Source organism: Elaeis guineensis, chromosome 3 (assembly GCF_000442705.2).
Source record: "Elaeis guineensis isolate ETL-2024a chromosome 3, EG11, whole genome shotgun sequence".
Taxonomy (NCBI): Eukaryota; Viridiplantae; Streptophyta; class Magnoliopsida; order Arecales; family Arecaceae; genus Elaeis; species Elaeis guineensis.
The window spans coordinates 70,903,296-70,915,420 of NC_025995.2; the positions used below are offsets into that span (position 1 = coordinate 70,903,296).

A 12,125-nucleotide genomic window follows, 5' to 3' on the forward strand; every position below is an offset into this window, starting at 1 on the left:
GGTATGTTACATTGAATAAAATGGAAGTTTCTTTCATTTTTCTTTTTTGAGGACATGTTGGCTCATCTCAAAATTTTTAACCTACCATAACCTTACTTAGACATATCCCATAGACCAGCTTTATAAATAAAGAAAGAATCAAATCTATAACCAAGTTCTAACATTAAGGGAAAAAAGAGAAAACCTAAAAATTAACCTACAAATCTAAAAGTGACGATCTCATACCAGTCCTCAATCATGCACTAAACCAAACAGAAACATCACATATCCAAATGCCAAAGTTTAATGGTGATAACCATAAAAGACCCACTTGAGAATTATAAAGCACACTTTTGAATAGGTTAAAATATTTTGACCAATTTTGACAAAAATTATTAACCAACAATTTTCAGTTCCTCACATCAACTATACCAAAACCAAAATCGACTATCATAAAGTTCACTTTTGATTAATCATTTCAAGATGCCTCGGAAAATCTGAAAAATATAGAATTAATGTAAAATTTTGAAATATAGTTCACCTAGTTCCATGGTTTCAAAAACTATAGAAGTAAGATGGCACGACTTGCACCATATCATACCATTCTAGAAAAAACAGATACTAGTATAGGTGCTAGGATACCAAAACAACCATACCAATATTGCATCAGATGTACCAGTTTGTACCGAAGTATATTGATGTAAATTGGTGCATACCATACTGGCCATACCAATCCACCCATGTTTTTTCAATTTTGTGGTATGTTAGTTTTGGTACATCCAATGAGTATCGAGGTCTACTGAACCAACCCATACCAATCGTATTGTGTCGAATGGCACGATACTGAGGTTTGGTTCAGTATATGAGTCGAATTGGCCTGCAGTAATCCGAACTGAGTGGAACTGCCCCATACTGCTCGAAGACAAAATAAATACCATAACATACCAATTCTAACAATATTGTGATAAAAAGTGAAAAATGGGATGGTAGTTGTCTCGATCAAGGTACATACCATATTGTACCAAACTGGTAAGTATCAATGTAGTACTTTGTACCAAGATTGCGGACGTTGCCCAATACTAGTATCATCTTGATATCATACCATTCCAATGGAAAAATAGTATGAAGTTCGATGCCCGTGTAAAAAACCTTGCCACTTCCAAATTTGCAAGAGATACCAAACACTACCATCCGGCCATCATTTTTTCTAGAAGTCCCTTCTCTTCCTCAACCCTATTCCATTTTATTTTTAAGTTTCATTGGCATCTAAAGTTAAATAAAAAGAAAATACCTGCAAATGCCATTACAAGCATCCAAGTTGTTCAGGATTCAGTCTATCTTTTATATTGGTACACCAGTACACCACTATCAAGCCTGCATAAAATACTCTCCCTATCAAGTAGTCCTGATTTGGTATGTCTTCCTTTTGTTTCCTCCCCTTTCAAATTTTCTTTTTGTATTCACTAGCATTCCATCTAGCTGAATGTCCTTTCATGCACGACATTTGCAAGCATGGATCCAAAAACTATATAACAGGATGGCACAACTAGCATAGTACCATTTTGATGCAAAACTAACACTGGTATGGCTACAAGACACTAAAACCTATGCCAACACATACCAGCCTTACTAGTGGGCATTGATAGTACCATATCAACCATACCTATGCATACCTATATTTTTCATTTTTTGAAGTTATTAGTTTCAATCATGGTTCACCATGCCGATGCGTCTCAACCCATACTGGGCAATACTGTACTATACCAGTACCGAACCAAGACCCAATATACAGTCTTGGTATGCCAAACCGCCCCACACCAAGTGTACCGATAATATAACAGCATGGTACTGGCATAGTGTCCAATATCAAGACAGTGAATCTTGGATTCGGTGCATACTAATAGTACCAATACCATATCAACCCCATACTGTTCCAATGGAATAACAGTATAAGGTTTGGTACCAGTACCACATCAACCCCATACTGTTCCAATGGAATAACAGTATAAGATTGGGTACCAGTATTTAAAACCGTGCTTACAAGTATATATTTTTAGAAAGAAACCAGTTACGCTAATCTGAAACAAGCCTTCAAATATTTCTACCCACTTGCATACAAGATTCCTATTTCTCAAAACTATAATGTTGTTGAAGCCTTCTCAAGTATCTATGTCAGTTCCAAAGTTTCTCAAGACTAAGAAAACATCCATTTCTTCCTTCTCAAGTAACCACTATTTTCCAACTATTAAAAGCATTCAAATATTTTGTATGCACAAATTTCTTCTTCCTAATAGGATATCCCACTTAAGCAGTCAATCAGACCACCTAGCAATAGGAACACTTGGGCTCAGTTCATGAAAACCTAGGGAGCATTGAGTCAACTTCATTCACAATTTGGTAACTTGAGACAAATAAGAAATAACAATAATGAGCTTGGGTTTTCCCACATAGTCAATGACATGCATACAAAAGACAAGGTAAAGGGGATAACATGCTCTAAAAGGTTTTTTTTTCTGTCGTGTTTTCTTTAAAGCACACAAGCATCCATCAAATACAAGACACAACCCCTCTTAGTTCCATTTGATCAAGCATTTCTCTACCACAAACCCACTTAGCTAGATATAGGAAATCAGGATACTTCACTCCTAGTCCTTTGTTTGACCAACATTTTATGGTTAGTCATTACACAATTTGCATGTTTCATTGAATCCCTTGTGCACAGTTAGGCTTGCTTTTAAACACCAAGGTGAAAAGTGCAATCAGAACCAAGGGTAGGGAATAAAACTTCCACTCAAGAGGGCCTCTAAAGACAGACACTCCAATTTCCCATTGGAAATTAGACTTGTTAAAATATGAATTGACATCATGCTGGTTAGGAAAAAAGAGATATGAATGACACCAATAGATAGGGTTATGAGGCTTGTAAAATATGGTACTGACTGAAGTTGTAGCTGTACTGATTTTATACCAACTCAAAACAATGAGAAAATACTTAAGCATATTTATCCCTTTCCATAGATTTTTGAGTTGATTGATGACTTACATGAAAAGTCTAGTTGATTGACACCTTTTCTTCAAATCTTTTAAGCCTCTCTGGGAATAACTGCTTGCATGCAGACGATGATTGAAATCTTCTGGGAAATTTTCTCAACACACTCTAGGACTCATGGAGGTGAAGAGGGAGAGAGGGAGGACAACTAAGCTAGTGGCAGTGTTATGATGCCTAGGGCCAGCACAAACATTAGGTATTTGGGAGAGCAGTGCAGTCCACTTGAAATGGAAACAATAATAGGACAGGGTGTGCTAGTTGGATTAAGACTCTGAATCGAATCTCTCATTAAAAGCTTCACCACACTTTGCAAAGCAGTCATTTCTTTGCCTGAATAAATATCAAAGAGGACCTTATTCAGCAGCTTATAATATATTCCAGATATATTGTTTAAATACCACAAAGCAGATGTTAGATAATTGATCATATAGCAAATTGCAACCAAAATGAAAAACAATTTTTCAGTATGAAAGTTTGTGTGTTGTTCAGATGCATGGCAGAGGAGAGAAGGAAAGAAGTGAAACAAGATAAATTAAGAGAAAAAAGAAAAGAGAACTAAAAATGAGAAGCGAAGAGAAAGTAGCTTTTTTTTCTCTATGAATCTCTTCACTTTGGAGAGATTTAAAATGTGGTTTGCATAGGAGAGAACCCTCTTCTCTCCATTTCTCTTCTCTACCATCCTTGATTAAATGTCCAAATTACTGACTTTGACTCTCTTCTCTCCTAGCCAAACAAGGGTTTTAACTTTGTCTTTTCTTTTTCTCTTCTCTCCAAATCCCTCAATCCAACCAGAGTATTAGTCATGGAATTATCAATGTGTGCTAAAACAAATTAAAACCTGACTTGCCACCTGAAATAAAGTAATAACACTTTCCAGATTACCAAATCTTGATTCTCCTACAAAACTTTCAATCTCCAACCATCCAATCATATTCTCAAACAATCAAACTCCTAGAGTACACTTTGACTTGCAAAGACATGAATCCATGTTCTCACTGAAAGCCGTATGGCTGGTTTGAATTTGGAGGTCTTTATATAGAAATATGCCTTGTGAAAGCAATACATTAAATCAACAGAAGATATGATTATGCTTTGTGCAAGTCACAACTCAATTATAAAATACCCATATATCTAATATATATGTATAGTAAAAGATAAAGATCTCCAAACATGTTTTGTTTCCGACCAACAAAATGTCCTCATTTTCTAATTGTCATTCTATAATCAATGTTATATACACATTCTTGCAGTCATCAAACATAAAATATTTCACAACTAAGGTAATGTGTATATTGACGAAAGCATACCACGATACGTAAAGCATAAGGGTCGTCATCTCTGTCAATAAGAGCTAGAAGTAGAATATCCAATGGAAGTAGCTCATGTGTCCAAATGAAGAATGTCAGATTGGCAATTGCTTTTGATAGAAGATCCTGAACATAACAGATATGATAAAAAGCAAAGGAAAACATGGAAACCAACTCAGAGAAGCAAATACCAAGTCACACAGAGAACAAAAAACATTATTTTATTTATAGAAAACCTGTGCAAGATGTCCATGTTGCAGATCGATCTGAATATGGTGAAGAAGGACATCCACCATGGTGTATATATTAGATGTCACTTCTTCGGGTGAGAATTCCCTCAGGACACGTCCCTGCATTCAAAACTAGCACAATAAGTTTCCCAAAGAACTTCACACAAAGGAAATGGGTAAAGGGATCAGCACGTACAAGATTTGTACTATTGATGCTATCTGGATGTCCATTCATCAGCATCCAAGCACCAGCACAGAGATACTGGCGATGTTGAGGAAAGCTATGACTCAGGTAGGTCATAACATAAGTAGGGTCAGCTGACAGTGAAAGGAGCTGAGTGCATTGATTGATAACTGTAGTTTCCGCCTGTGAACATGGTACATCAATAATGGCCAGAAACATAAATATATGGCTGATAAAGTATTAGTTCAAAAGAACATTTTTGTAGAATCTTCGATACCTTTGCTTCATAAGGAATCTACCTTGATTAAACAAAGGCTCACAATCTAAAGCAAACTTGAAAATTACTATTTCATTAGATCTCTTAAAACAAATTCCCATTTGAATGGTTTACCTCCTATATTATGTTTACCACCCGACCCCCTCAACCCCAAGTCCTTGCTCAACCCCCTCCCCCCACAGATTTACTAGTTCTTACAACTTTGGGTCCAATTTCAGCCAGTTCTAAACAAAACTTATAAAACCCAACCGAGGATGCTAATTTTAACATATATTTCTGTATTTGATGTTGTGTTCTGTTAATTTAAGTATATTAGGTGTTATTTTTGATCATTTTCATTTCTCCGAGTTAAAAAGGAGAGGAGTTGGAGATCTATCCAACAGCAAAAAAGTTTTTACATATAATTAAACTTGAATTCTTGCAAGATCTGGAAAGCATTTGGATGGTTATAATAAATTCGCGAAAATAGATAACCTTCTTTCTCAAAGTTTTGATAGATTTTCGTGAGAAGAGAGGAAAAGAAGGGTTTTCTGGAGTACATCATAACCCCCTCTCCCTGTAAAACGAGAGCATATGTTCAAGATTTGAGATAAGGTCTAGCATACATCTATGTTGCAAGAATCCACCTAGGCATCTAATGACCTAATCAAGGTCTTATCATCTATGCATAAGCCTAGACGATCATCAGTCCACTATGCACCGCCAAAAGCATAGGTAACCACTAATCCACTAAGCTATAAGAATTTGCATGCATTAACTTAATTATCACTGCATGTATGATTAAATTGCCTATTGGCTATCTATATTTTTAGGCACTACACTCAGATAATGAGCTATAAGTCATATTAAATTAATTTTATTTAAAGTATTTAAAAGCAATAATAACTTTTGTATCAGAGAGAGAGAGAGAGAGGCCTACCTACACTCAAATTATCCAAGTCTGTATTTTCGAAGACAGCTAAACCTAGAATGCTGTAAGCAAAGGGGTGCAACTAAGGTTTTAAATACTGTTGACAAGGCCATCCCAATTTTACAGTGGAATGAGACACCCCATAGAGGAAGGTGGATGCCCCATACCATCTCAATCCATTTCCCAACCCACCCCATCCCAACAATCAAGATGGTCCCTCATCTGGTCTCTCAGAGTGGTAGGATGCTCTGCATCTCACCGGCATTTATAACCAGCATTTTCAGAACCACCCCGAACCGCCTGGTTTGGGGCGTGCTGTGATTTTCGGCACCGAGAACAAAAAAAAATTTGGAACCACCCGATTCGGCCTTGAATCGGGCGGTATATGGCCTAAACCGTTCGGTTCGGGCTTATTTCAAATCGAACCGCCCGGTTCGGTGGTTTAAAAAGAAAGAAAGTGGCAGAGAGGAAACCAAAAGACTTCCTCTCTGTTTCTTTTATTTTTCTGATGCTTTTCCTCACTCCCAAATGTCGAGAACACCAAAAAATCGTGGGAACAGCATGGATTAAAGCTATGTTCTCCTTCCTAGCTTCCTTTCTTCTCTTCCCCTCTTCTTTTTTTAAAAAAATTCATGAAAAATGAAAAACAAAGAAAAAACTGTCAAAATTTTATTTTTGTATGATTTTAATATATATTGTAGATCTATGGATGATCTACACAATGACACTAAAATCATTAATTTTCGTTAAGTATATAATTTTTAAAATTAAAAATATATTTTTAAAATAAAAATTTATTTAAAAACAATAAATTTCGAAAAATAACTGTAAAATTAGATTATTAATGAGGGACTTACAAGCTACTTTCGACATAAATTTAATGCCCATTTATCAAAATTTTGATGCATCTTGCGCATAGTGGTCTAGGCCTAAATTTCGAAAAAAAATAGCATTTTATGAATGTTCACGGACTAAGAAATTTATATGTAGCATCAATGATAGGGTTCTACGTGGATCTAAAATTAAATTAATTTTTCATAATTTTTTGTAATCACTAAAAATTTCATTGAATAACCCTTTCTCAAAAAAAATCCAAAAAAAATTAGCGTGCCAGTTTGATCGGCACACCTGGCCGTACCACGTGTTGGTATGGTACCGTACCGACCGGTGACCGGCACGGCCACCGATACCAATACCAAAAACTTTGTTTATAACCTTAGGTGTGACCATTGGGGCAAGCCCTATTTACATAACACTTACCATGTTACATTTTACCTTGCATGTGATGTGACTACTAAAAACCCACCGCACTGTGCATATGTATGGTGATCCCAAACCTGTTTGCTTGGTTGATAGAATAAAAGAATGGCACACCATCCATTATCCAATCTTTGCCTTCTTTCTTGTCTTCATTCCCTTTTCCATCTCCTTCCTTTTTTCCTTTGCCTCCCTGATTCCATCCTCTTTCTCTTTTTCTTCTATCCTTTTTTCAACCTCATCTCCCCTGTTTCTTTCTGAATTCTTAGATCATGTGTTATATTCTCTAACATCCTCACCATCTTCTTCATCTCTATCTTTTTCTGTTTCCTCTCCCAATCTAATTTTCCCATTTAAACATTTCTTTGTATTCTCTTCTCTCTTCATTATAATCTCTCAGTTGTTTAATCAAAACAAACTAATGCTTTTTATATTTTCAGATTTTTTTATTACTATTACTTTTACATTTTTCCAATTGTTTGTCTAGACTCTAATTTAACATGTTGTGATTCTGCACCTTACAATTCCAATCTTTAAATTGGGCCTCAAACTAAGTAATGATTGAAAAAAACAAAAAGGGAAAGCTTGTCCCATATCAATTAGAGAAAATGTTGTTGAAGATGATCGTGCATGATTTAAAAGGGAAAGTGGAGTAAATGTTCATCATACCAAGTCTATACTTCTAATCTACATAGCAAAGTGACACTTTAGGTCAAGAATTAGAAATGCTAAATAATGGCATGCATGTAAATGGATTTAATTACAAACAAACTCTTAATGCTTTATGGGTGTCAGGTGAACCAATAGTCATCTTTTGGCATAAAACAAAGAATAGTATAACTACAAGACTTGTAACATGTGAAAAAGGCCACACAATTGGAAGCTTCCATCACCCCACCATTGAAGGCCTCAGTGGCCTCAGCAAGTACTTAGCCATCAGCAACACCTAGGGGTGGGTTAGTGTCTGAATCTCCACCAGCGACGTCCTCATCAAGCTCCCCTAAATCTCTGACACCCCAATGACATCCTTGTTCGGCTACCTCTCCTTTTGCCTCAACAAGAGGGCCTCTTCACCTCCATGCCAATGGCTCCATCGCTACCCACTACCTTTGGAAGTCTGCCAACGACGACGACAAGGTCACCCTCCCTTGGCAAATCACAGCTGCATGTTCGCAATTTCCAGAACCTAGACTTCCCTCCAGTGCTCGGCCTCAAGATGTATCAGATTGGCTTGATGAGAAATGTCCTCACTCCTCACAATGGACAACAATGAGAGGATCGGGGTCTTCAAGACTGATATGGGTCTTTGATTGGAAAGCATCTGATCACACACTGACTCTAAAAAGCTTGTAATTTTGGGCTTTGATGAGAGGTACATTAGGATATACTGGTCGAATTTTCTAGTATATAGAGGTGGAGACTAATGCCATCATGTGAAGTGGCCCTACTCTATTGTTCCTCTTGTTTCTCACGAGTATATGTCAATTTAATGTGAAGAGAAAGGATTCTTTGGGGCGGTTGCTCGAGGAGTCCTTCAATGCCTCAGGCACAGCAACTAGTTGGAGAAGATAATTATGTGAATGGCATGTGATTTTTCTTCCTTTGGCACCAAAATGCAAGCCCGTTTGTAATTAGAGGGAAGGGCAAGACTAGTAGGGGTACTAAGTTGTCATGTGACAACACTCCTAATGGAGAAAGATGAATGCGCCACATTGGCAGAAAATAATTAGAGGTTAAATGTAAACTTAAAGGGTCAATATGTTTTTTCACTCAAACTTGAAGTGGTGCAGTTGCTGTATTTTTACCTTGATTTTTTGTGTTACATGCCTAAAGGATGGTGTGACTATAATGCATGTTAAATTAACTAACCACCAAATCAAAATAGAAATTACATTCAAGTTGAGTTACTTTTCCAGAGAAGCAATTAACATGCCAAAAATTAATGAAATTTCCTAAAAAAAATCAGATAGCATCAAGGACCGGAGAACCGGAATCGGAACCGGATTCCATGCTGGTTGATGGTACAGTTTGGTACGAGTCCATACCAACAGGGCAAAGAAAGGGAGAGAGAAGAAAGAGAGGAAGAGAGAGGGGGGAGAGGGAGAGAGAGAGGAAGAAAGAGCCTCTAGCAACCGTTAGAGACCATCCAAGCTCTTGCCGAGCTCGATAAGGATGAAGGGAAGGAAAGAGAGGGAGAGATGCTTATCGGATCATCGGAGGCCCTTGGAGGCCTCCGAACGAACGACGATGCTGTCGTGACCTCTCTTCAAGGGCCGGCAAGCCACTATCGAGGGACGCTGAGGGCAATCGAGGCCAAAGGAGGGCCTCCGCCCTCCATTTCGAAACAGAGGGTTCACCCCTGTTTCGTATTTTTTTTACCTTTTATTGGGCAAAGTCGGCAACGCAGTTGCGGACTTCACTGTATTTTACTGTTTTATAATTTTGATTAAAGTCGATAATCGGATTGCCTAATTCACCCGATAAAAGATAATACAAAATAGAGGCGAACCCCTATTTCTAACTGGAGGAAGATGGAGGACCTCCTCCAATTTCGGTTGCCTTCAGCATTCCTCAGCGCTGGCTCGCCAGCTGTCGAAGAGGTTGCGGCAGCATCTCCATCCATCCAGAGACCTCCGAGGATCTCGAATGATCCGATAAGCATCTTCCCCACTCTCTCCTACCCTCCCTCCATCCTTACTGAGCTCGACAAGAGCTTGGATGGCCGCTGAAGGCCCTCTCCTTCTCTTCCCCCTCTTTCTTCCTCTCTTTCTTCTCCCTTCCTCTAAGTTGGCCACTGCACTGTCTTTTACATCGGAACCGAATCGGTATACCGCCGGTATGGTTCGAGATGGCCTGAACCATCCGGTTCGGGATGGCCTGAACCATCCGGTTCGGGATGGTTCCACGAATGCTGGATGGCATGCTAGACCCTAACTATAATACTAATTTTTGGAATGGAACATCTCCTTTAACTTTCAATTAACATTGGTGTGGGTGGACCTCGAGGATAAGAATCGCCTTACTTGCATTAAAAAGCAATGAGTAGGCTCATCCAAATTATCAAGAGGAAAATCAATGACCCCCCGCTTGCATCTACAAAGAGAATATGAGTGGCCTTGAGAGAAAAGTGAACCTTCACAAGAAAGTGTGAAACAATATGAAATTCAAAGTTTGATGCAAGATGTGTTTTGATTGTTTCATTCGAGGATTGTAGGATTGGTACCGTGACTCGTACCAGTTGGCTACTAGTATGGTATGGTGTAGGTTCATACTGCACCATGCCTAAATGTACCGAAATAGGGAGATAGAGGGGGAGAGGGAGAAGGAGAGGGAGGGAGGGAGGGAAGGAGAGGAGAGGAAAAAGAGGGAGGGAGTTTCGGCGAGGAGGGTGGTAGCGGGTTACCATGGTTGGTGCAGAGCTTAGGGTAAGGAGAGGAGAGGGATGGGGGTTACAAAGAAAGCAAAGCAGAGGAAGAGAGGGAGTTCTGGCAAGGAGGTTGGCGGTGGGTTACTGTGGTCAGCAACAAAGCTTAGGGTAAGATAAGGAGAGAAGATATGCTAAAGAGAGGGAGGGAGGGAAAAGAGGAGAGAGAGAGAGAGGGAACGACAGTCAGCGTACCTAGGATGCTCGTCAATAGGTGAAGGTAGCAATGGTGAGACAAGCATGAGCCAATAGGAGATGAGTTTCCTCAAGCGAAACTTAGGGTTCTCTATGTAGGGGACAAGTACAAGAGAACATGGCTATGGACCATCTCAAATATAAAGCATGAACTATGCTGGCAACCAACCAGTTCTATTCGAGACTCTCCGAACCAGCTAGCTCGATATAGTTTATCATTCCTCTCTTATTAGAGGATATTAATTTCTGGAGTTTTAATTATTGGAATGATTTAGTGAACCAAAGCCAAAACTTCTAGAAAAACATATGACTAAGATATAATGTGAATTATCTGAAGTCTATGAAAAATCATGTGTTTTGATTCTTTCATAATAATTATGTTTCTATTCTAACTTTGACTTAAATTTCATGAAACAACAACACGAGGATTTTTAGTAGTGATTGGATATGTATTTTATGATCTCATGTTTTTCAAACGAAATTTAGATTGTTGACTACAATAGAAGTTTACTAGCTGTGCTATGTACTTTATTTATTTTACAATCTTCTTAGAATTAGTGGACAAACACCATAGCGAGCAGCATTCGCCAAACCGCCCTGAACCGGGCCGTTTAGGGTATGCCGAACCATACCAACGGCCCATCGGTATGGTTCTGGTGTAAAACTCGGAACACCGGTAAGAGAGGGAAGGAAAGAAAGAGATGGGGGGGAGGGAAGGAAACGAAGAGGAAGAGAGACTCTCCGGAGGTTGGTCGAGCTCTGTTAGGAGTGTATCCAAGTATGCATGTATGTATAGATAGACAGACAGATAGATGGATAGATTTGTGGTTACCAAACATGATTGTATTTTTAAAATAGTTTAAACAAAACAAAGACAATAAGAAACTAGAGTAGAAAATAAAAACTAAAATCTAGCCATGATGCCAAAGGCAATCTTTATTTATGATGTTTGCATAAGACTTTTCTTTTTAAATTTACAAAGATAGCTAAGTGCCCAAAAGAAACAAAAGATTAGATGGGATACAAATCAAGCATTAAAGGGAAAAAAGACAAACCTGCTGCCATGCTTGGATAGCTTGTCCCCTCTTATCAACTCTATTTATTAGGAAATCACGAATTGATGGAGGGAAATACCGTAGAGTTTTCTCTGACCATGTATGCTGACTGGTTGCCATAATTTGTTCTAGCAAGGGTTGAAGATAAAGTACATGCTCAACCTCAGCAACTCCACGTGTCTTGATGGTGATAGCAAGGCTGATTATCGTTATCCGGTTGAGTGTTTCAGTAAATTCAGTTGGACCCTGAAAAGTTAG

General features: G+C 38.4%; 1 protein-coding gene across 1 annotated transcript in view; it reads right to left on the bottom strand.

The window, feature by feature from the left end:
- The window catches only part of LOC105042227 (mediator of RNA polymerase II transcription subunit 23), a 72,285-nt gene that overhangs the window by 19,819 nt on the left and 40,341 nt on the right, over positions 1–12,125 (bottom strand). Inside the window, 4 exon segments of the mRNA XM_010919347.4 lie at positions 4,336–4,461; positions 4,572–4,685; positions 4,762–4,932; positions 11,868–12,113. Of these exon segments, the coding sequence (XP_010917649.2) occupies positions 4,336–4,461; positions 4,572–4,685; positions 4,762–4,932; positions 11,868–12,113 (657 nt within the window).